Raw genomic sequence first — 25715 nt, 5'->3', positions numbered from 1 at the left:
AAACTCTGCTGAATTCCTCCTGGTTGCTGTATAGGAGTTGTTGAGAGAGAGAGAGAGAGAGCGAGCGAGAGCGCCATGTGCTTGTGGCTGTGTCTTCCTGCGCAAGTACATAGTGCTAAAACATGGTTTACTATTACATGCAGCCCCTTTTTATTGCTCTCTAGTACTTTTTCCATCTCTACAGTGTTGAGAAGTGTGGTGCAGTGGTTAAAGTGTCATCGTAGGACCTGGGAGACCAGGGTGCAAATCTCTACTTGGCCATGAAGCTCACTGGGCGCCCTTGGGCCAGCCACTTCCTCTCAGCCTAGCCTACCTCACAGGGTGGTTGTGGGGATTAAATGAGGAGGGGAAGAACCACACACACCACCTTAGAGAAAAAGGTGGGATATAAACACAACAATCAAATAAACACACCAGAAGTGGGTCCTCATCCACTTTCAGAAAAATGCCCCAAGGTAAAGAGTTTTCTTTAAAGTTTCCATGGCATTCTACAAAGGCAGCCGACCTTGATGCAGTAGCAATCATCAGAGATGCTTGGCTGTGTACCTGGTTCTCCCTTAGGTCTTTGAAAAAAAGACAATATGCTAATGCAGACTTGTGTTGATTTTGATTCAGCAACTCGTGGTGGGGGCAGTCCTGCTACCCCACCCTCAGTGTCCCTGAATGTGCTGGCCTGCCTACTCCAGCCCCCAGCTTCCAGCCCTGAGTGGGTCTGAAGGCGGCTTCTAAGTGCAGTTGAATCAATGCACTTGGAAGCCTCCTTCCTCTTCTCAGTTTTCTCTTGTGGGGAAGATTCTAAGCACACCTGGAAACCGCCTTCAGACATTTCCATTGAGAGCTCTACTTTAAAAGAAAGATGGAAGCTGCTGCTTCTGCTTCTTGGGGGAGAGAGCACATGTCTTGTGTGTGCGTTGGACAGTCGTGCAGCTGCATGGTAAATACTTGCGCTGTCTCCACCACCCCAGCTGGAGAGTGCCCAAAGAGAGACGTCTTTTCTGTGGCTCAGTAAAGCTTTAGTTAAAAGCACCCCCTGTTTCAGCTGTAGTATTTATTTTTCAGTTTCACATCCTTAATTTTGATGAGCACCAGAGTTGACTTGATTTTAAAAAAAAATGATTTTGTCCCCCCCCCCCCCGAATAAACACAGTTGTGATACAGCTGAGATGGACAACAACCCTAATAAGCATTGGTGTGTCAAATCATTTACATATTCATATGACTCTGTCCTGAGGTTTATACACCTTCCACAGGCTGACCAGTAATACAGCCTTGTGGGTATATATCATTTCAAAGGAGCCCATGGTGTTGTGGTGACACAACCACAGGCACTCCTTTGCCACTGCAGAGAGAGAAGGGCATTTGTACGACCACAAGTTTGCCATTGGTTTTGGGGTCTTTGTGGTGGGTCCAGTTGAATGAACTTTTTTTTTTTTTTAGTGGAAAGTGCCTGTCTTTGTGTTTTGCAGGATATCTTAATGTGCTGTCAAATAACCGGTGGCGTGAGCGCTGGTGCAGAGTGAAAGATAATAAGCTCATTTTCCACAAAGACAGAACAGATCTAAAGACCCATATTGTCTCTATTCCTCTCCGTGGCTGTGAAGTTATTCCAGGATTGGACTCCAAACACCCCTTGACATTCCGCCTGCTTCGAAATGCACAAGAGGTTGCCGTATTAGAGGTTAAGTTGTTTAGTGTGCTTATCTTTTGCCAATAGTGACATAAGCAAAATCCCATTCTCTGACCAAACAATGTATGCCATACCTAGGAAAGTTTCCAATTATATGTTGGAAGCAGGATTTCCTTTGTTCCCACTCTTGTCCCACACTTTTCACGGTTGGATCAATTTACAGCTTTTGAAACTTCTTTATTATAGTGCTTCCATTATTTAAAGTGTCTAATAATTGCTTCTATTTTGGGGGAAATTGATCTCTCTTCCAAATCTTATCTGTAGGGCACATCAGTCTCAAGATTACCCTAATTTGCAAGGCAGTGTACTATACTATTGAACTATAATATCAGGCCAGAAAGTGGCTTAGATGGATTCTCTCTTCAGTTCTTAGTTTCCACTTATCACTAAGTCCCTGAGGAGAAGATAATCGAAAAACAAAATAATATTTACATTTGAATGTAGTGCTTCTCTCATTAACCTCTCTGTATGATTGTATAATGGCAATACTGCCATTATTGCCTATGCTATACTATAACATAGAATCATAGACTTGTAGAGTTAAACCCAAGGGTCATCTAGTCCAACCCCCTGCAATGCAGGAATATGCAGGTGGCCTGTGTGGGAATCTAACCTGCGACCTTGGCATTAGCAACACCATGCTCTAACCCAGTGTTTCCCAGCCTTTTTCAGACCACGGCCCCCTTACGACCTTGTTTCCTTCCTGTGCCCCTCCCCAGACATAGCCAAGGGGGGTGGGGCAGCTGCCCCCCAAAATAAGTAAAAATCAATACAAATAGGATATTCTCCCACCCTAACGAAAGTCTCCCCCCCCAGCAAAAATACTGGCTACGCCCATCCCCCCCATCCTACAGGTAGAAAGGTAGCTATTTAAATGTTTTGTTTGTAAATAGAACATTTTTTATTTTTGCAATTTTTATACAAAATATAATTGCATAAAATGATAGGAACATAATGAAATATTGTTGAAGCAGAAAAAACATAAAATCATGGAGCTGGAAGAGACCCCAAGCGTTCTTTCTAGTGAAACTCCCTTGCAATGTAGGAATCTCAGCTAAAGCATCCATGACAGATGGCCATCCCACCTTAGCTTAGAAACCTCCAAGGAAGGAGAGTACAGAACCTCCCGAGGGAGATCCACCTCCCATGTGTTACAAAAAGTAAACAACACTTATTTGACCCAAGTTAATTGACACCGAGGTGTACAGGGAGTTCTGTATATGTGGGAGAATTTTTAAAAGCAAGTGATCCTCACTGACCTGGTGCAAAAAGATATTGTTATCCGGAGGAGCCCTGGCCACCTAGATAAAACTCAAACACCCTTACTTGGGAGTAAGGTGCACTGAACTCATCCCTGCTTTCTTCTGAGTAGACACTTTGGGGTGGATTTAACCCCCCACCTTGACTCTGCCGATGGGCCCTGCACCCCTTGACAACATCCAGTGGCCCTGATCCACTAGGCACTGGGGTGGATTGCACCCTGTGCCTTGTGGAGTCAGGCCTATGATGCCACGGGTCCAGCCCTGCCGGCAGCAACAAGCAGCTCAGTCTCGCCCAGCCCTGCCCATTGCCACCCCACCACTGCACTTACCTGACCTGGGGGTCTGGATCGCGGACTCTACTGGGCAAAATGGGAGCCTGAGCAATCACCCTCTTCTGCCAGAAACAAATCAGGACTGCTCCTGGAAAATGCAGTTGAGAGAAAAGAGCCAAGCGGATAATAATTTAATAATAATTAGCCAATCAGGATTAGAAAAATAAAAATCACTTCTCTTCTCACTTCCCTCTGTGGCCCCCTAGCCTCATGTTGTGCGTGCCCCCCCCCCCTTTACATGATTTTCACCTTGCCCCCCATGGAATATCCTGAGCAGCCCCAGGGGGCCATATGGCCCCCAATTGGGAAACACAGTTCTAACCAATAGAGCTAACTGGCGGCTTCCCACCTCCCATGTCACCTGGGGGGGGGGGTGCCATTCATCCGATGTGAGGGAGGTGGCAACTGGAGAGAGACCTCTCTTTTGTGGTGTCCCACTTACGAAATGCTCTTCTCTACAGAGGTGCCTCTGTTGCCAATTACACTTTCTTTAGGCTTTTAATTTTGTGTAATGGTATTAATTGCTGCTTTGATCCTGCTTACTTGTTGTTTTTGTACATTCTTCTTCTTGTTTTTAGCTTGATTTTGGTGAGCTGTCCTGAAAATGTTTTTCTGTTGAAGAGTGAGGCATGAGTTCACTCGAATGCATTGTTTTTGATAAAGAAAAAAAAGTACACTTGAATGAAAAACGATGCCTTTCAAGTGACCAGAGTGCATGTTTGCCTGAAATTTCCCCATCTTTGTGTAGGCTTCATCTTCAGAAGACATGGGCAGGTGGATTGGCATTTTGCTGGCTGAAAGTGGCTCCTCTGCAGATCCTGGCACTCTGCACTATGACTACATAGATGTGGATGTGACGGCAAGTGTCATTCAAGCCGCAAAACAGACCTTCTGGTAGGAGGAGCTAAACCAGTTAAGAACATTTTCAGGAACTCTAGGTTCTTCATTGTTTTGACTCTATGCTCAGAAAGATGTAAGGAGCAATCCTATAGGAAGATCCTCCTGGATGCGTGGGTTAGGGTTCGGTGGATCTCCGGCTGGCCTTAAGGAGTTCCTCGCGGAACTGGGCTGTGTCGGCTTAACTCCCTCATCCTCTGCTCAGCCAGAGATGCACCTCTGTATTTCCTCCATCCCAGATGGCTAAAATAAGCTGATGTAAACCCTTAAAAAGGGGTGTGGGGGCAGGAGCAGAGAGGAAGGCTCCTTAGCCCCCTCCCCAGTCATGTAACCTGGCAACCAACTGGCAAAAAGAATGGTTAAAGGCTTGTTTTCCCTCTGCTAGGAACAGGCTGCGCAGCCAGCCATAGTCTGGCTTAATTTAGACCAGTGGTACCAGATTTGTCTGTGATAGCTTGAAGTTGTGAATAGAAGCTGAAGGTATCCATTTCTAATCCATCAAACAACTTAAGCTACAGTCTGAAACACATCTGCCAAAAAGTAAATTCAATTGAAGCCAGTGAGATTTACTTCTGAATGAAGTATCAGAGCATTGTGAAGTTATTGTTAAACACTCGTGTTCACTCAAAATGCTTCACAAAAAACCTGCTGTGAATTAGGGCAGCAGCCCAATCAAATAAATTCTAATTGATTAATAATGTTGAATAACCAGTAAATTTGCATAAGGTTAAAAGCAGTATTTCTGAAGCAAGAAGCAAAGGAGGAAGTTTATTTTCAGATGGTGCTTGCCAACTGCAGTTTTATAAGCACTGTTAATAAATGTATGTGTATTATTTTTAAAATATTCTGCATGATTCTTTAACATCATTTAAAGTAAATTAAAAGTGTTGAAATAGATTAATCTAATCAATTAATTACATGTTGAAGACCTGCTGTCAACTCAAACCCCCTTTAAATATCAAATGAAGTACTTCTTCCCTGTTGGCTAACATATCTATAATTATAGATGATAGCAGCCCCCATGGCAGTTTTCAAGTGTTATCAGTATTACCATGTGGAGGACCAACCTGCAAAAATAGAGAAAGCTTTGGAAATCTTGAACCACTGCCAAATACTTGAAAGAGAAAATACATGGTTTGGGGAGGAAGGACCCACCCTGCCTTTCTCTTAGGACCAAGTTTTTATTAGTAATTCATAATTGGCATTTTTCTAATGATGTCTCAAGTTACTAATTTAATCAAAGCAACTTGTATATGCAGTATATCCATTCGGCCCCAGACTTGCCCAAAACAGCACTGGGATGCAGCAATCATCATCTGGCTACAGACAGGCCCTAGGGAAAGAGCCACCTTTGTATGATCAAGAGCATGTTTATAATGATTCTTTCTAGTGAGGTGAAGTCCATCTCTTCCCATTATTTGTTGTTTTGGAGCTACAAGTTGTGATGAAAAAAGCTGAAGCCATTTGCTGACACCACTTGCAACAACATGCTTTCATTTCCAGAAAATGCGTTCTCCTTCCTGAGAAACATCCTACCACTAGGAAGATTTAAGAGTATCATTTCATTTCTTAAAACTTCAGCCTTGTTCCTAAAATCTTGTAGTCATCTTTGGCCCTTTCCTTCAGAATCCTTCTTTCCATTGCTATATACATAGCTGTATTTCCTTAAAATCAATTAATGTGTACAGGAACTGCTCTCCCACCGCCACCCACACAATGCATTGCTAAATGATAGATTCCTGGCTTACACTTCAGCCTGTGATACCATACTGGGTGTGTTTGTAATGAAAAACCCTTTGGTAGGCAGGGAGAAATGCAAGGAAGAATTTGAAGGGTGAATCATGCTTACTCCCTGTGTGTGCTTTCAGCATAAACTCTGTTCTGTTTTTGCTTTTGTTTTAGTTTTATGAACAGACGGGTTCTGTCTACTAATCCTTATCGAGGAAATGCTGCCAATGGCTATGCGTGTCCCAGCGGGATGGCACTTCATTATGACGATGTTCCTTGCATAAATGGATCAGTAAGAATTGATTTTTGTGTAGGTCAAATCATTTACGTGTGTTGAGCCCCCAAAGTCACTTGTCAGAGTTTCACTGGGCATGATCCCAACATACTGCTATGTCTCAAGTACAGATTCTTTGAAAGTAGGGCATATAGTTTTAATACTACATGCCCATGTAAATCAGCATAAATATATACAGTTCAATAGTCCTCTATTAGCCAAAGCATTAATGCAACTCCCAGAGAAAAGTTTAAAGTTAAGATTTGATCAGATCTGAACCTCACAAACTAAGAATGAAATGAGAATGATGCTGCTGATGTGTCTCCTTCATCGCCTTTCTCTTCTCCTGGCTGCAAAGGAGACTTCTTGACTTGTTAAACCATTTCCCCATTATAGCCAAACTAGGAAACTGTGGTTTAAGCTCTGTGTTCAAACCAGGATGAGAGTCTGCTTTCTAGGAAGCTCTTAAACTGCTTTGGACATCATGGAAACTGGTTTGAGGTCGTCTCTACCAAAACAAACTGGTTTCTTAAGCATCTTCTCTACACTACATATGAACCAGGCCACATCCTAGTATGGTATAGCCAGATGCTTGCTATCTCATTTTCCTTGTGGTTTTGACCCACCAGCCAACTTCTGTATCTTTATTATGTCATTGGCACTTGTGTTGTAGATAGCATAAATGCTGCATCTGGAATCACAGGGCTGGATTGAACTAAATAGTTGTGGTGGCAGGAGCAAGCGCAATGAGTCCCATTAGCACAGCAGAACGTTTTCTCTCCCCGCCCCCCCCCTGCCAGATTGGCTCTGGGGGGGTCAGGAGAATCCCCCAGAACAGTTCACGGGGGAGAAGAGGGGAGATCATTCCACCTGGCAAGCAAAAATACTTGTGCTGACTGAACAATCCTAACAGCATGATGCTGAATTCTCCCATATTATGGCCGTGTGGGGAATAGACCCAAGATGGCAACCCCATGATATCCCTTTCAGTAGAGCCTTGATGAACCTTACTACAGCCTCCAGAAGTAACTCAAGAACTGAGAGAATTATGGTAATTAAAATTAAAGCAGTGCATTAAGGCAATGCATGCTGAGAAGGTGATCCAAGAGATAACTTTCTAATGGTTTCATGTTTTCCCCCCCAATGCATGAAGTTTGTGTTAATTTACTAAGTATGTGTGTTTCAGTGGGAACCGGAAGATGGCTTTCTTGCTTCTCGTGGCAGAAACATGAGAGAAGATGGGCTTTATGATAATATGGGCCTGTACGATAACTTGCCGTCTCCGAAAATCTTTGCACGCTACCCACCAGCAGACCGAAAAACCAATAGGTTATCTACTGACAAAGTGTCCTCTAACCACTATAAATATCCTGTCTCATCCAATCTGTCTTCTGCTCAGTCTGTCACTAATACCTCTGCTGTGGGGAGGGGATCTGTGTCACAGGTACTGTGCTGCTTAATTCTCTTAATCCAACTTTCTTTTGTGTATCTCTGAGATAATGCACTGGCACCAAACGCTTGAAATTTAACCAAGGCAGCATGCTGCATTGCTAATTGTGTTGTTAATAGTCACATAAAAATGTGTAATATTTTTTGGAGGGTGGAAGAATCACTGAAATAAAACACAAGCCCATCAACCCATGCTATGCTCCCGGGGAATTCTCTTCATTGGGTTAGTCTAGGTCAGAGCTACCAACCACTGACCCTCCAGATGTCATTGTTCTACAAGTCCCACTAACCACGCTGGCATGGGGTGATGGGAATTTGGAATCTAACAAGATCTGAAGGGCCATAGGTTGTTCACGCTTGGGCTAGATTTTAAAAGTAGAGCATGCACACGCACACACACACACACACACACACACACATTCACACACAGGTGTTGGCAGTACTGTACTGACAGTTAAGAGTGCAGAAACCACATGTCATTCATACTGTCTGAGCCTTTCCACTCTGTTGTATAGGAGGCATCCTTCAGTTCCACAAGAAAATATCCACTAATCTTGAATACAAAAGTTACATTTTGAATCTGTATGTGTGCTCAATTCTATGCCCTATTCTCTTTTCAAATTCTTTCTGGGGTGTTATTCTTTCAGAAGCTCAAAACAGTCTGTGAACCCCGTGCATGGTGGGCATTTTCAGATTAAAAAATGAGCTGGTGAAAACCTTCACAAGCAGTTGGGCAGGATGTTGTTGTTGGCAAGGTAGTAACAACCTAGTGGCAAGGTCACCACTTTATCTTGGAATATATTTGAACTGTGGAGCATCTTTATTTTTTTTTAAATGCTTTGGTAGCTTATCAACTAAGCTGCTCATCTGAATCCACCCCAAGGTGTTTCCTGAGCTATTTCAGTTGCCTTTGTTTTTGACCCCTGGGTATAGGGCGGTATATAAATTCAATTATTATTATTAATAATAATAATAATAATAATGCTCATTGCGAACAGCTGAAAGCCTGTAAATTTTGATAGTAAACCTGATTTGCAATAGGGGTTGAATAATTTTGATTGCAACTGTACATGTTCCCCAAGTTTGAAATTGTTGTATGTAAAACAGCTTTGAGGTAGAAAAGTCAAAATCTGGCAGTATAGTTACCGTATTTTTCGCCCTATAGGACGCACTTTTCCCCCTACAAAATTGAAGGGGAAATGTGTGTGCATCCTATGGGGCGAATGCAGGCTTTCGCTGAAGCCTGGAGAGCGAGAGGGGTCTGTGTGCACCGACCCCTCTTGCTCTCCAGGCTTCAGGAGAGCCCCACCGCCAGCCCCACAAGCTCGGGGGACAGCGGGGAGGCGGAACGCTGCCGTCCCGCTCCGCTGTCTCCCGATGTCGTTTGGAGGCTGGCAGCGGGGAGAAGCCTGCTTCTCCCCGCTGCCAGCCCTGCAAGCTGGGGGGACAGCGGGGAGGCGCAACGCGCCCAGGCTTAGCTTCAGCCGTGGGAGCTGCGGAGAGCTGCATGTTCTGGGGGCTGGGGTCGGGGGAAGCTCGGGCTTCCCCCGTCCCAGCCCCGCGCCTGGGGGGAAAATAATTTTCCCCCCTTTATTCCCCCCCCCCCCAAAATTAGGTGCATCCTATAGGACGAAAAATACGGTACTTTTGAAGTCAGTGTTGAAATTCTGCTTTTTGTATGCAAATTTGAAATTGACTTCCCTTTTTTGGGGGGGGGGAGTTTCACACTGACCTGATTCATGCTTCACTTCAAACCATAGCAAAAGGGCGCAAGCAATTTTGCTCAAGCGTACCCCCCCCCCCAAACTTCCCTCCCCTGACTTCTTTCTCCAATGTCCTGGGGAGTAAACCAGCACTCATTGTTTGTTTCTCTTCCAACAGACCATGATGGTAAGCCAAAGTTTGTTTCTGGCTTACCTTGGTAATTTGTTAGGCAAGAAGTGAACCACAAATGCTGCTTTATACAAAACAGTAAGCCAGCACTTGTGGTTTGCTTCCTTCCCAGGTTCCTGAAGAGAGGGACAAAGTGTGGTCTTTTGAGCAGCATGCACTGCGATTAATTAGCAACATAGATCCTTGCAAAACCATGTGGCACATTCTGAATGGTTCCTCAAAATTTTGAATAGTCACCTGTAGCCTGTGACTTAAGAAATGTACAGTCTCACTGTTGTGTTCTGCTCAGTAAGAAACTGCAGGTGCTTTTTGTTTTATCTTTGCGGCTTTAGAAGAAGCATCCTTCCCAGCTGACCTAGTTTTTTAAACTTGTAACCTGCTTTCAATTGGGCAGCTTGGGACAGTTTTGAAGCTTTGTTCTAGGAAAAGTGTAAACCCTGTCATTGAATAATTACTGCTACATATATATTTAATTACTAAACACATATTTTTTCTATCAGTTTAAAGGAAAGAAGGCTTCTGCTGCTACAAATGGAATAATGGGGAAAGGAAGAACATTAAACAACCCACAAAAGAAATCAGAATCTGCTTCAAATGTAAAACGCAGCAATTCTAGTGAGTGTTTCCTATTTAAGGAAAGAAAAATCCACTTTTTCAGTCAGTTAAAATATTTTTAATGAGTTAACTGATTAATCAGCTACATAGAATTGTAGAATCTTAAGAGTTGGAAGGGACCCCAAGGGTCATCTAGTCCCACCCTCTGCAATGCAGGAATCTCAGCTAAAGCATCCATGACAGATGGCCATCCAACCTCTGCTTCAAAACAAACCTCCAAGGAAGGAGAGTCCATCACCTCTCGCGGGAGTCTGTTCCACTGCTGAACAGCTCTTACCATCAGGAAGTTATTCCTGATGTTTAGTTGGAATCTCCTTTCTTGCAACTTGAAGCCATTGTTTCGTGTCCTCCCCTCCAGAGCAGAAGAAAACAAGCTTGCTCCTTCCACCATGTTTCAGCCCTTAAAATATTTGAAGATGGCTATCGTATCTCCTCTCAGTCTCCTCTTTTCCAGGCTAAACATACTCAACTCCTTCAACCATTCCTCATAAGGCTTACTTTCCAGACCTTGGATCATCTTGGTTGCCCTCCTCTGCACACGTTCCAGCTTGTCCTGCTTAAATTGTGGTGCCCAGAATTGGACACAGTATTCCAGGTGTGGTCTGACCAAGGCAGAATAGAGGGGTTCTGTTACTTCCCTTGATCTGGACACTAGACTTCTCTTGATGCAGCCTAGAACAGCAGTCACTTTTTTTGCTGCTGCATCACACTTTTGACTCATGTTAAGCTTCTGGTCTACCAAGACCCCTAGATCCTTTTCACATGTACTGCTAGTAAACCAGATGTCCCCCAGCCTATATTTATGCATCTGCCTAAGTGCAGAACCTTACATTTGTCCCTATTGAAATTCATTTTGTTAGCTTGTGCCCAGTTCTCCCATCTGATAGGGTCATGTTGAATTCTGATTCTGTCTTCTGCAGTATTAGCTATCCCTCCCAGTTTGGTGTCATCTGCAAATCTGATGAGCATCCCCTCAGTTCTTTCATCCAAGTCGTTTATGAAGACGTTGAAGAACAATGGGCTCAGGGCAGAACCCTGTGCCACCCCACTTGTCACTTTTTTCCAGGATGATGAGGAACCATTAATGAGTACTCTTTGGGTTTGGTCTGTTGACCAGCTACAAATCCATCTAACCGCTGCCTTGTTCAACCCACATTTTACCAGTTTCATCGTGAAAATATCATGGGGGACTTTGTCACAAGCCTTACTGAAATCATGATACACTATGTCCACAGCATTTCCCTAATCCACCAAGTTTGTAATTTGATCAAAAAAAGAAATCAGATTGGTCTGGCATGACTTATTTTGAGAATCCCGTGCTGGGTCTTAGTAATCACAGCTTTCTTTTCTAAATGCTCACAGACCGACTCTTGAATTTTCTGTTCTAGGACCTTCCCTGATATCGATGTTAAGCTCACCGATCGGTAGTTATCTGGGTCTTCCTTTCCCCCCTTTTTGAAGATGGGGACAACATTACCCTGCCTCCATCTGTTCTCCAAGAATTCTCCAAGAATTCTCAAATATAATAGACATAAAGGCTCTGCAATTACATCCGCAAGCTCCTTTAGTACCCTTGGATGTCGCTCATCAGGCCCTGGAGATCTGAATTCATTTAAAGTAGCTAGGTGTTCCCTTCTCTCTTCCTATCTTGGGCTGCAGCTCCTTCTTACATCATTTATTCTGTTATCACAATGTTGAGCATCGCTTTCCTTTTGGTGAAGACAGAGGCAAAGTAGGTGTTGAGTAGTTCTTCTTCCCCACACATAGGACCTACCACTTGCTTGTTTTTCCTCTTACTTCGGACATAGCCAAAGAAACCTTTTTTATCTTTTTTACCCTCTCTTGGGAGCCCGAGCTCATTCTGAGCTTTAGCCAGCCTGACTTTCCCACTGCAACTGTTGGCTACTCCTCCTTTGTGATTTCCTTTCTTCCATTTCTTACACATGCCCTTCTTAACTCTCAGGTCATCTGAAAGTTACAGTCCTACCAGTTAGCATTTGGTAATTAATTTGGTGATTTGCAATTACTAGTTAATCACTGAACAACTAGGGAACTTAATTAAACTCTCATCTTCTTTTCTTAGTCTTCCTGTTTATTACTTAAGAATTTTGGAACCATTCTGGATTTCCTTTACATGTAACTTCGCTGACATGTTTGCCACAGCCTTCCTGACTGCTCTTGCTTTGGTCCAAGTATTTAAACCCACATGGGTTTGATTCCTGGTGTGTTTTACAAACCACACAAGTGACAGACATCCCAAGGCTGCAGGTGTCATGTGTGGCTCATAAACATGCCGGGAAGCTAAAACAAATGTGCTGAAAGGTTTACACCCCTGGACCACAGTTGGCGTGGGTACAGCAACCACACTGGGAAAGAGATGTGACAAGCAGAGAGATCTTGGAATACGGTTCAGAGATTTGGTGGTTACATTTGAGAAAGGATTTGTATGCCTCGGAAAACAGCCACATCTGCTGGATGGCTGTTAGAATGTCTGTGTTGGGACTTACCTTTTTGATTAATAAGAACCTGGGGAGTTGCCTTATTCTGAGTCAAGACCCTTCATCCATTTAGCTCAGTATTGTCTACGTGGCAGTGGCTCTTGAGGGCAGTGTTTCCCGAACTTGGGCCTTCAGCTGTTGTTGGACTGCAACTCTTGCCATCCCTACCCAGCAGTAGCAGTTGTCAGGATTGATGGGCGTTGTAGTTCAACAGCAGCTGAAGACCCCAAGTTTGAGAAATACTGCATATTCCCTGCATAACCTGGAAGTGCCAGGGAGTGACCCTTAGCCCTCCTACATGCAAAGCAGATACTTAACCACTGAGCCAAGGCCCTGCCCCCCATATAAGAAGGTAAGATTAATAGCATTCCTGCTCTCTGATGCCTAATAGTTAACCTTTATGTGTAGGTGCTGAACAGTACAAATATGGAAAGAACCGTGTTGAAGCAGATGCAAAGAGGTTACAGACCAAAGAGGAGGAGCTGTTGAGGAGAAGAGAAGCTCTGAGGAATCGCCTGGCTCAGCTTCGAAAGGAAAGGAAAGACCTTAGAGCAGCCCTGGAAGCAAATGCTGGTATGCTGGGTGTTTGATCTTCTTAGACCATTGTATGACCAGAATCTCAGGAAAGATACTTCCAGTAGCAGGAGAAGGTACATGAGTAGTTAGTTAGTCTTTTCCCACAACAGAATGCCCCAAAGCAGTATGTGGAAATAAAATAGGATAAAAATGCATAAAACACATTAAACATAATCAGAAATATTATCATTGGTTCTTCCTATTACTACTACTAAATAATCATTAAAGGAGTCATGGGGGTAATGGCACCAGGACAGAGATGTAAACTCAACTAGATATTACAAAGGAGGAAGAAACCAAGATTGTATCTGGTCAAATTGCAGTAAGTCTTATGCCTCCGTCTTGAAGTTGCTTGCAGGGTTGTGGCCTCATTGAGTAACTAGGAATGTACAAATCTCCCCCTGCCTCAGATATCACTTACCTTGCCTCTGAATTTCAGGTAGGAAAACACTAGTTATCCTTGAAGATAAACTAAAGAAGTTGGAAGAGGAGTGTAAGTTGAAAGAGTCTGAACGTGTTACTCTGGAACTAGAGCTGACAGAGGTGAAAGAGAACCTGAAGAAAGCTTTGGCTGGTGGCATCACATTGGGACTGGCGATTGAGCCTAAATCAGGAACCTCAACTGCACAGGTACTTCCATTAAAGCAGTGGTTCCCAGTTAGGGATCCGGGGACCCCTGGGGGTCAGTGGAACACACCCAGGATGTCCGGGGACCCATCCCTTGCCTCCTCCAAGCGATTTTTTTGTCATTTTTGCATGGTAATATCACAAATTTTATGGTCTGTTCTAGCACTGTGCAGTTTTTCAATGTATTGGCCCTAACCGGTTTTGAAATCACACTGCAATAACAATTTTGACCCGGCAATACACAGCAATATATCACTCCTTGCGTGAGAGAGAGCAGAGCAGCCAATTTCAAGGTGTCGTAAATATCACATGATGATCTCAGCCGATAACACTGCTGATCTGAGCTGCCTTCCCTCACGCTGTTGGAGAACAGGGCAGCTGATCGCCCTCACTTGAAGGAACTGTGGCACCTTCCCCTGGCACTGAGGCAGAGCGGCTTTTCTCAGTCAGCAGGAAAGCAGCAGCAGCCACAGTGGATGTGCATCTTCCCTGGCTGCCCCGCTGATCGTGACTTGATGCACCCCCCATCCCTATCTCCTCCCACTCAAACCATGCAGTGGAAGTGACTCCCCTTCCTCGCCTCCCACCTCCATCTGATCTCCATGGCTGCTCCTTCCCTCATCCCCACGCCTGATCTCCAGTTTCAGACGTCATTATATATTGGAATATTGTGATGTTTAGCTGCTGATGTATCACGATGTTGAAAACCGGATATCACTTAGCCCTAGTCTTGTTTTTTAGCATTCCTAAAATTGTTTGCTTATTAGGGGCTAGCCAACATTTTGTTCAAAAAATGGCTTTGCGGTATCAAAAAATTTGAAAGTAGGGGGTCAGTGCTTGACTTTTGAAAAATAGGGGACCCTCAGTAATTAGCTAATTGGGAACCACTGCATTAAAGTACTGATCTTGTTACCAGATCAGATCAGTCACACTCTGTAGTCCCATCTATACATTTTGGAAAGTCGTTTGCTTATTGGCCCACTTGCACACCTCTTAAGCTATTGCATCCTCAATTTGCACGATGGTTCCTGAGACCAAGGAGCAGGTTTTGATAGCTGTCATGATTTCAAATGGTTTTGTATTCTTACAGTCTCCAGTTCTAAAGCATCAGACTCTGGAGAATTCACCTATCTCCAGCTGTGATACAAGTGATACTGAATGTTCTGTGCCTGTGAACAGTGCTGTAGTCCTGAAAAGACACTCCTCCTCAAGCACTTCTCCATGCAGAGGCCATGTGCTTCAGAAGGCAAAGGTGAGATCTGCCTCAGCATCCGATGGTACTCTACCAATATTTACAGGCTTGGCTTATTTGCTTTTTGCCCACACTAGAGGAGCCAGTTTTCTGTCTCACTTTGGTTCTGAAAGGGTTGCCACTGTTCAGAAAAGAAAAAGTTAATGGCTATCTTGTCTTATAAGGCTGTGATTGCTCTTTTAGTTCACACTGAAGGGAAGAATAGTTGAACATTTTCAGTGACTCTTCAGTTTCCTATAATACACTCCTTGTATTTTGCTTTAAGAGTTGAAACTTTGTTAAATTATTGTATTTCCCACGGCTTACAAGAATGAGGACTCATCCAGACTTGCTCTTGCCCTGCCCCTTTCCCCAGGGAGACCTGATCTTTGCTACTGAATTGGAGCAAATTTCAGTTTGGTTTTCTACAGATTGGTGTATGTTCCTATTTATTGCTACAGAGTGGGTTTTTCTGGTGAAAGCAGTGAGGCAAGGGCAAAACCACTCCGCCCTGTGCTTAGGAGGTGTGGGAGAAGCAGAAATCCACGCAAAGCCATGCTTTCTAGGCTTGGGCCAAGCAGAAGTGCTTGATGAACCTTAGTTTTCCAAATACTTACTCATACATACTTTGTTGTTCTCAGTCACTGATTGCATACATTTCCCTGTTTATCCTATTTTTCATTTTCTTGATGATATGAAAAAAGTACTTTCTAAATTTTATCTACCTGTGGTGTGACCTCACTATTTTAATGTTGATATACATGAGGTCAAATTACTCAACTGAAACAAAACTGAAAATTGGCTCTACTTTGGTTTTATACAATTGGGATTAGCTTTCGTTCCTGTCAAAGGTCTGCATTTTTCTTACTGGACTCTTGTTTTTGGTATTATATAGAATTCACTTCCCAAGCCAGGGGTTTATGTTTTTTTAAAAAGGAATCTACACTGGCAAGGAAATAACTTAAAAAGGGCAGTTTTAACCATGCAAAAACTTCCATTAAACTTCCATTTAAAAAATCAAATTACATAATAAATATGATAAATGTATTTTCACTTTAAACATGATTTAAAGAAATTTAGCACTTAAAATTAGCAGCAATCATCTCTACCAACTCTTGTACCACTAGCAAGTGGAACAGTCCCATTCTCAGAGTTCTGTTTTTGCTTCCTCTGTATTCTTGCCACTGTTTACAGGAGGCAAACACACTTTCCCTCATTTTTAACAGCCTCAGATCATTTCAGTTGTAGGTTTCCCCCCAAAAAACGAACTTCACATCAAGACTTGTGCCAGGATAACAACCGACTCCCTCCTTTTTCATTGGTTGCCTGTTTTGTACTGCACTGCAGTCCAGTTTCCAGTATATCTTTTTTCTGATGCTGTGATTCACATTTTTGTTACAAAGAAATGCTTTGCCCAGTAGCTGGTGGTGGGTACCGGAGAGCCAAGTTGGACATTATCTTAGTCGCAGAGATGATGCAGTCTTCTTAGGACACTTTTCTTGTTTTCTTGTGGGGAGTTTAAAAGCATGAGGATTTTGTCCCACATGCTGCCTCAGAGGGAAGGCCTTTTTCTATTGTTTTAACAGGGTGTGTAGTTTTCACTTCAGGGTGTTTTCAAGCAAGCAAATCTTCATGTGGAAGGCATGGCATGCTGTCATGTGAGAAATGGACGTCTTGGACCAAGCCTAGCATATCAGATAAAATCCATACACAGTTTTAATTTAAAAGGGGGGGATTTTGCTTACACCTTAGGCTGCACCCTTCCTTAAGGAGATGGGGCAGGCTTTAGCAGTCTCATTTGTGATCTGATCCTATCCGGTCCAGTTACTTCCATTCTTCTGGCTGGAAGCCAAGCTTTGAAAGGTCCCGAGCCCCAGTCTCCTACCCCAGAGGGAGGAAGGGAACTGAGCTGGATTCCACTACTACAGTCCTGCTCTCTCAAGTTCACATATACTCCTCCAACAGGCCCTTCGTTGCAGTAACTTCTTGAAATTGTATAGCCACATTACCACAGCGGAAAGCCTTTGGGCCTTATTCCAGCAGTGAGCAGGGCCACATATACAAAGAATCACAGGATGTTAAATAGTACAATTATTTTTTCAAGTCAGTAAGAATTTTAGGTTCTAGAATTTCTTTCTGGACTTGCCTGATTTCTTCCCTTCCAGTAAGCTGCAGATAATGGAATGGCAGCATGTCTCTCTTGTGTATTAACCTCATGTTCTAGTTCATGTGAAGTAAATAAAGATTTGACAAAGATTACTTTTAACTTGCATAAATTGCAATTCGGCCCCTTTTCTGCATAGGCTGTGGCAGCCTGGAATAAAGTCCACTGAACAACTCTTGCATTTTAGATGTACTTGAGTCAAGTATTACATGACTTTGATATAATGTCTCCCCCTCTAGGAATGGGAGATGAAAAATGGAACATAAAGAAGCAAGATCGTCACTAGTGCCCTGTTTGGTATGGCTCAAGATGGACTGAAGAAGATTTACCTGCACCATGGTGTAAAGGGTTTGTCAATCCTGTTCAGTTAGTGGTCAATATAGGTTTAACACAGCCAAGAGGAGGGCCATCTTGAATGTGTCATTTTTGTTACTGTGACACTTCTTCCGGAAATAACATAATATAAAAGGAACATTTTAAATGGTTACGTAGATGGATCAGGTTAAACTAGCAATTGTGTTGGATGGAATTTGAGATTGGCATGTTTCGGTACTCATTTGAAATAGTTTTAGATAGCTTTAATCATTTGGTACAAAATCAGATGTTGGCTCTCTGTAGAAGTTGCTGGATAAATGTGGGGATTCTCAACTCTGTGGCATTCATTCAGTTCTTACAAGGTTTTTAAAGTAGAAACTGAAAAACTGTAGCCGCTGTGGAAGTCGTGCACCTGCTGTTTTCCATGGTGATTAGAGACCAAGAAGGATAACACAACTGAAATATTACCTTGGTACTAGTGTAGAACTGCTCCTCCCAGCTGTACTAGAAAAGAGCTTCCATCGTTTTTAAATGTTATTTTTGAAGATGCTTTTATTTTCTTCAAATGTTTTAGATGGATTCCCCACTCCCACAAAAAGCCAATAGAAATGGATGCCCCTTCACACAAAGTAAACAGGATCAATAACTCTCTACTTCAAATTCCCCTCCAGAGTTAAAGTTGTTTTGAGGAGGATATATAGGAAGAAAATAAGGAACAGTCTAAAGAACAACTAATGTATCATTGCATTCAGAAACATTCCAAGGGAAAAAAAATCTGATTTTTTAAAAATGTAACACCCCCCTTTTTAAAACAATGCCACTTTTCTCTCAATGCTAAAAGGTAAAATTCTTTCAACCTCCAATGAATGTTTAGAATAAACCAATTTTTAATTGTTATCCTTAAGCACCTCTTCTCTTCAGTGATCTCTGCTTAGAAGATGGTCTGTGCCCCTGCATTTTTTAAAGAAAACAATTTAATGTTTATTTTCCTAAGTTTATATGATGTTTCTTTTTCCTGCTAAAAGCATGAGTTGTAAGCCAAGAAGTGTGCAGCTGAAAACCCACTTCAGCTCTGAACTTGCCAGGTGGCCATGGGCAAGCTGCAGTGTCTTTGCCTCACAACCCAATCTGCAATAGGGGGATAGTAGTAATAATAATAATCATTAATGATAATGATACTGGCCTATCTTGCAGGGTTGTTGCAAATAATGTATGTGAAATGCTTCAAACGCTTGAAAAGTGGAATATAAATGATCATTTATTATTCTGCACCTCCCAAAGAAATGTCTCATAAGTGTAACAAAAATTTCCTCTGGTACTCCTTAGTATATCTGTTGCCTCAGCCCAGAGTTTTGTGTGATCTTAGGAAAACAGCTGCTGTGCAGATGGGCTGCTCCAAGGTCTTTCCCTCTTCAGGCATATTGTGTAAGGCAGCTGGGAGGCAGCATCCACTGGCAGGTGCTTCTTGCTCCTTCTGTTTCTTTCCTGAGAACAGACCGAAGAGACCACGATAGGGAGGTTTACAGTGTGACCCTAACCATGTCGACTCAGAAGTAAGCCCTATTGAATTCAGTAGGCTTACTCCCAAGTAAGTGGGGTTAGGGTTGCAGCCTTAGTTAGAAGGGTGTGTCTGCTCCCTGAATTCTTTTTTGCAGGCAGTCCTTCCAGGGAGAGCATCTCTTTATCCCTTCTATGAAGCTGAGTTCAGGTCAAGCTACAAGATAGCCAGGACGCTCTCCCGCCCTGCTGCAACGCTGACTGAGCAGGCTGCTCTTCTGACCTACCTGCCACTTTGGGGGTGCTCAGCTAAGAGCCAGAGCAGGAACAATCCCTCCCCAAAGGACAAGATTTCCATCCTGCCCTCCCCTGCAAATCAAGAGGTCCAAAGCACCCCATCACCATGTCAAGTAGGAGACAAAGCTCAATTCAGAATGCAAGCAAGAGAGTTTTGATTCTATGTATGTATGCATTTTATTTTAATAAGATAAGTAGGGAGGGGGGAACTACTCAAGAGAGGTGGCATCAATCCTCTTTTGAGTCTTCTATCCCAGCAGTATCCTTCCACATAAGATCAGGTAGGCCCACCAGGGACTTTCCAGAAAGGGATGTCAGACCCAAAGGGAAAGTTTCAGCCACCACCCAGAAACTGAGGATAGGGAAGGTCAGGTCGTAGGCAAATGGCACCTTCTGGATGAGTGTTACAGATAAATGTAACAGAACATTTTTATGTTTGGTTTTATGCTGTTTTATTTACTGTGCTTTACAAATCCAATGAAGGCACCCCACGGGCTGTAGGACGCCCGAGATCCCTCCTGGTTGGTGGAAAGAGAGAGCTTTGATCCTAAAGGGGGATCTGTGCTGTCATGACAACTTCAGTAGCCAAAGGATCCACAGCCTCCTGGCTCCCCTGATGTCCCCAAACCAGGGAGAAAATTACGTCAGCCCATCAGTTCACCCCATTTAATTTCCAATGGGAGGGAAATTGTGTTTAAAAATCAAGGCCAGAGGTGGGGGACGGGACACCCTTACGTTCACCCTCCCTGTTGGCAGGATCCCTCCAGAACATGGAAGAAGGTGGATAAACTGACTTTGTTTTCCCCACCTTGAGATGTGGTATATATTGCATAGTAGAAGCAGGAATTAAAGCAAACTCATGCAATCCAGCAGAATGTGTAAAATTGTAATCAAGACCAGCTCACATTATATGCTGAAATGCTCAGATCTTCCTCTGGTGCTAAAATGACATCATAGTTGGAGACGACAATCCACAAATGGGGTGCTATGAATTAAAATGTCATCCCCCCCCCCCTTGCTGGCCACCACCTACCTAACTTTAATTGGCAGGGGCTTACGGAGGAGGGCCTCAAGTTTGGACAGGCTGGTGAGATGAAAGGCGGCTCTTTTACACAGTTCTGCCCTCCATCTGCATGATTTCCATCAGAGGAAGGTTTAAAATTCCCATGAAAACTCCCAACATGTTCCTCGTGCTCCTGTGCTCCTGACCACACTGTGAAGCTTTGAGGCACTGTCTTTTGTTCAGAATGATTAGAGCCAGATTTGAGTACAGGACCATTTGTTTTGCTGCATGTATATTGAATCTGCCGCTGGTGTCAATGGGCACCACTGCGCATACAAAGAATTAGAGGGCTTTGTTTCCTGCATATGTGACTGGAAAGGCAATCTACTGCCATAGTCCATTGGTGCCCTACTGACCAGCTGGCTTGGATTGTCTGCCTGTGGAGGGGAAGCAAACAAAATATCCCCAGAAAGCCCATGCTTTGCTTTCATATCGAGGAAGTGATGAGGGCAGCTGTATAAGAACAGCCTCCACTAGTGTCCTGAATGGAGCAGCCCATGGACGGGGTTGAGTAAACCCTGTAGATGCATCACTTGTTGCAAATTGGTCACATAATAAGCTTTTTGTTAATTTCTGAAGCATGTAGGGAGGATAAAATGCTCCCTGAAGGGGTTAATTGTGGCAAGCACTGCCCACCTCTCTCCTTAGTTGTCCGGCCTGTATGGCGGTTTGGCAGGGCTTTACAGACTGTGGTGTGCAGAAAGGTCATCTATATCCCACAAAATGTCCCGTGCAAGGAAGTGTATACAAAAGTTATTTTATTTAGGCAAATTATTTTAAACTAATTTATTTGTATATTTCATTAAATGTTTAATTTATAGATGTACATATTTATGATATATCCTAGACCTTAGATCAGCACGTTTAATAAGGAAGCAGCTTCTGTTGCTGTCCCTTTTAAACAGATCACAGAGCACAATAACTAGAATAAATTACCAGATATGTGCAATTTTATTTTTCCCTTGTGAAACTTACTTTGAACAGAGTGTGTATTCTAAATTTCAGTTGCTGCATCTTTGTATCCCCCCCCCCCCCCCCGGTTGGTAAATTTCACTAAACTCAGGCCCAAGACAGACGTGCGCAGCTTGAGGAGGGAGCCTGCCCTGCCTCTGCAGCTTTTTAAGGACAGGTACATAAGTGAATGAATGAAATGAAGGAACATCAGGTACCTCCTGTTCCCAGTAAAAGTAGGCTCAATGGAGTTCTGGTTGGCTAACCCTTTTGACAAGCACAAAGTTACCTCCTCATCTGAATTAGCAGAATACTAAGTGACTGGTTAGTGTGGCCATCAAAAAACAGGTGTCCCTTTTTTTTTTTGTTAAAATAATAATATATATGTATTGGTGCATTTTTAAGAAGGCATAAAAATGCATATCTTAAAATTCTTAAGACGTGCAGAGGGCTTTTTAAGAAAACACAAAAGCCTTCCCAAATAGCAGGGTGTGAATGGGAGAACAGGAACAGGGGAGATGTCTTGAGCCTGAGAGGGAAATGAGTCCCTGTGTAGTTACACTGCTTGAGGAAAACCTTTCAACAGAGTGAGGGTTTGTGTGTATTGCCATTAATGCAGAAGGTGGGGATTTGTTTGGTATGCTGACTTTGCAGGAACCATTTTTGTAACTGTATTATTGAACTTCTTCTCCACGAGAGTTAGTACTTTTCAAAAACAAGGCATTGTAAAAGGATTGGGCTGCCTCCCCACAGCCCAGTGGGAGTCCTTCTGATGTTCCTGCTGTTATTTGGTTTTTGTCTTGGAAGTGCCAGGTATATACAAATAATGTACAGTATGGATTTATACAGATAAAAAAGCAGAAACAAACCAAAACAGAAAGAACCTCTAAATAGACCATATTAAATGCTGTGAAATATACTCCACCCCTTTCTCAGTGTGTGTGTTTGTGCGTGCGCATGCGCAGAATAGTGCTGTGGCAGAGCTCTGAATGGCCAGGAAGACCTCTTGATGTGCTTCCAGGTGAGCAGTTTCATTGATTTTAGCTTGGGTAGAAGGGTTCCTGTGCAACCTTCTAGATAAACCAGTTACAAGCATTCTGTCATGCTCTGCTGCGACTTAGAAAAACAGAATCCAGGATAAGTCTGCAGATTGGAGAGAGATCTACTCCTCACCTGCTCCTCCTCCCCCCCCCCCCGTTCCCATCATGCATTTCACACAGGCCTTTAGCAAAGGTTTTACTAATGATCAAGAATTGCTTTAAGAAAGTGGTTTTGTACACTGCATTTCTATGTTTGTGAGGACATTTTACTGATCTAGTATTCCAAAATAAAGTATGAATCAGGAACTGTTTTTTATTTTTGTTATGGAAGTTGTAATTTATGTCATTGGATGGGGATGTGGGTCTACTTTTTAAATATCAGGTTATAATTTGGGGAGCAAGACTTTGCAAAAAATAAATTTTTAATGTATTAATAATTCTGTATCAGTCTTCCATTATTACCAAACCTACCAATGGATCTGAGTTGTTTGACTTAAAAGAATACTCTTGTATTAAGAATGTAATTATTTTTATGATTGTATTTTCAAAGACAAAATCGTATTTAAAGTTTTCCATGAAGAAGGAACACTAAAGCAAGGGGATTTTTTGTCAGCTGTTATTATGTTTTCATATCTCCTATGTTTTATTTCATTGTATTTTACATTTCATTTCTCAGTGTTGGTGTGGCTGCTGTTAGTTATGAAATGCTGGGTCAAGAGCAATCGCTATCTTCTGAGAAAGACAATGGAGAAAAGGGCCACACGAAATGCCGGCCTTACTTGTTTTAGTTTTTTACCTTTCTTTCCCAGAAAATAATATGACAGGCACCTAATTGGTGTAACACATTAATTGACATTATTAATAAAAATACCCTGTGAAAACTCAGCCTTTGTATCTTAACTGTTCACTTTTCTGATCTGTTGCATGACAGCTTTTTGGTGATGTCTTGAAGCTGCTGGGAAGTTATTTCTGTCTCTGGGTTACACTGCCAACTTTAGATTGGTTTAGAACAGTAGGGATAACACAATAACACGTTCCTGTGCCTTCCTCTACTACCGGAACATACCTCTAGCATGCAGCTGCCATCCAGATCACACTTTGGTTTGATCTGGGCCACCTCCAAGGCAGGTGCCACTTGGGGAAATGAAAGCAGAAGCAGAAATATGTTTGGAAGCTCAAATTTCACCTACAAGGTTAAGTTGGGTTCCGGTGATAAGAGTGGAAAACTTTCAGTGTCAAGAGTGTGTTTTGCTTTCACCATCTTTGGCATAGAAGTAATTACCTCTGGACCCCTCCTTCCGTTTCCATGCCCCCCCCCCGCTCCATGTTCCTTGTGGCCGCAGAGGGTGAGGCGCAGGATGTGATGGCAGTGATCCAATGGCAATTCCACACAGCTTTTTTTCTTGGGGTATTCAAGGGTATGCAGGACCGGCACCATTTTTCTAGAAGAAAAGCACTGAATTTACCTCGTGGGATGCTGGAGCCAATGGGATGGCTGTGTCCTCGTCACGGGACACTAGGCAGGAGCAAAGAATGGTGTGAAGTAGGCTAGGCTGCCCCAGTTTTTTCCTCCGGCCTGGCGCAGCAGTTCATTCCTCCTGGCTCTCCTTTTTCGCCAGATAAGTCTATTTCATTTCTTCTCATTTTCAGTTTAATTTCCTTCCCTGTCATTTCCTCTAGATTCCTGTCTTTAGAAAACAAAACCAAAAAACCCCAACTCTCCCTAAAACCCATCCCTACTTTCTTCCATTTGCCGCATTATTATCTTTTACCCTGTTTTTAGGTAATTGTTGCCATTCTGAAAATCCAGAGTTCCCGTGAACGTCTTTTTCTTTCTTTTTCTAGCCTCTCTCACCAGCGCCTCAGGTGCTACAGCTTTACTGATTGGAAAGATAAGGAACACTCTTTACTTCTGCAGCGCTTTGGTGGCTTTTGGTTTCTTCTTGTCCTTTTTTTCCTATTTAGTGCTTGGATTTAAGGGGTTTGTTTTCCCTTCTGGCAGTTTGTTTCTTTTTGCTTTCTGTGTTGCTTTGGTGCACAATGGCCCTGAAAGCCTGCGCGCCTTTTTTCCTCAGATGACAAAAGCGGTAAGGGAGGAGCCCTTTCCCCATGGTTTCCTCCTTCCTTCTGCCACCACCACCACAGCCACTAGCTAGCCCTTTCTACATTGTGATTGGCAACTCTGCCCTCCTGGTCCGTGGTATAGCAGATTGAGTGGGGCCTCTACATTTTTAATTTTATCCCCCAGATGGCTGCTTGCGTGTAACTGAGGCAGTTGGTGGACTTTGCCTATTCCTCCTCCTGGTCCACAAAAATGGCATCCTGTTCTCAATTTACGCTTCCTCAACCATTACGTGGCTTAAAAGAGATTCAAGATGGAATCTGAGAACTCAATCTGAGAGTCCATATACCATAGAGATTTCATATTGAGTATCAATCTCTTAAGACACATACCTTCACTTCTCACTCCATCCCACACATCAACAATATCTTCGATTCACCCTAGGCAACCATCATTTTTCAATTCAGGACACTCTTTGGCCTCTCCTCATCTCCAATAATTTTCTCCAAAGTAATGCGCTCGTGGCACAGCACACCTCCGCCTCCAGGGGGTCCATATTTTTCCCATTGGCTCCAGAATCCCTACTCCCAAATCTACACTTCAGGTAAGACCAATCATTATTTCTACATATTATAACCAGAATATGGCCAGTTTTGATCAATGCAAAGCAACTGGACCAAATTCAGCCTCATATTATTACTATTGTGGTATATGTTAAATCCTAGCAATTGTGCATAGAAAGGTTATAATAATAATTTATAATAATTTATTATTTATACCCTGCCCATCTGGCCTCTGCATGTACTCTGACTCAGAGCCTTAACTTTACCCCCTCAAAAATAAAGACAAAATCAAGAGTGTCAAACAACTTTTAATAAAGGAAATTTTGTGGTACAGTTTCTCAGAACAAATGCAGATTTGCTGTGGGATGCAGCAATTGACCTGCTTACATATTTTGATGTAGATGTGCATAAAGCTGCATTGTGCACCTTATGTACTTATTTATCAAATCAGTGGCTGCTCCTCATTCAGAGTCTTCAGCTACTTAGATTGAACTATTGATTGTGCAATTGAACCATAGTTAAGTGTTAACATAAAGTCTCTTCAAATGTTTTAGTTGCTGCTGCTCAAAACCAGAACATATCACTACAAAATTGCCACTACAAATATACAAAAATATACTGGCTCCTCCATCCTACCCACCCTCTAGTCCAGTCTGGCAATCAGGACTCCTCTTTCTTCCCACCCCTTATGTAC

At 42.9% G+C, this 25715-nt stretch overlaps 1 protein-coding gene and 1 long non-coding RNA gene across 6 annotated transcripts in view; one reads left to right on the top strand and one right to left on the bottom strand.

The window, feature by feature from the left end:
* The window catches only part of AFAP1 (actin filament associated protein 1), a 60699-nt gene extending 37418 nt beyond the window's left edge, over positions 1–23281 (top strand). For 2 of the 5 annotated variants that reach the window (XM_081015156.1, XM_081015157.1), the window contains exons 10-18: positions 1467–1678; positions 4030–4175; positions 6081–6216; positions 7367–7624; positions 10023–10137; positions 13044–13208; positions 13651–13841; positions 14929–15090; positions 17473–23281. In XM_081015156.1, coding sequence (XP_080871282.1) covers positions 1467–1678; positions 4030–4175; positions 6081–6216; positions 7367–7624; positions 10023–10137; positions 13044–13208; positions 13651–13841; positions 14929–15090; positions 17473–17499 — 1412 coding nt within the window. In that variant the 3' untranslated portion in view covers positions 17500–23281. The remainder of the gene's footprint in view (positions 1–1466; positions 1679–4029; positions 4176–6080; positions 6217–7366; positions 7625–10022; positions 10138–13043; positions 13209–13650; positions 13842–14928; positions 15091–17472) is intronic. The other 3 variants (XM_081015158.1, XM_081015160.1, XM_081015159.1) reach the window with 3 other exon arrangements.
* On the bottom strand, positions 1686–4021 carry LOC308482266. Its single transcript, XR_013989168.1, has 3 exons — positions 3825–4021; positions 3279–3369; positions 1686–2081 (listed from the first exon to the last, which is right to left on the bottom strand). It is a non-coding gene; the product is annotated as an uncharacterized lncRNA (long non-coding RNA).
* Positions 23282–25715: the final 2434 nt, after the last annotated feature.

This window comes from Podarcis pityusensis (assembly GCF_964106645.2).
Source record: "Podarcis pityusensis genome assembly, chromosome: 7".
Lineage (NCBI taxonomy): Eukaryota > Metazoa > Chordata > Lepidosauria > Squamata > Lacertidae > Podarcis > Podarcis pityusensis.
The sequence above is the reverse complement of the archived record's forward strand: the minus strand, read 5'-3'. Positions and strand labels throughout refer to the sequence as shown.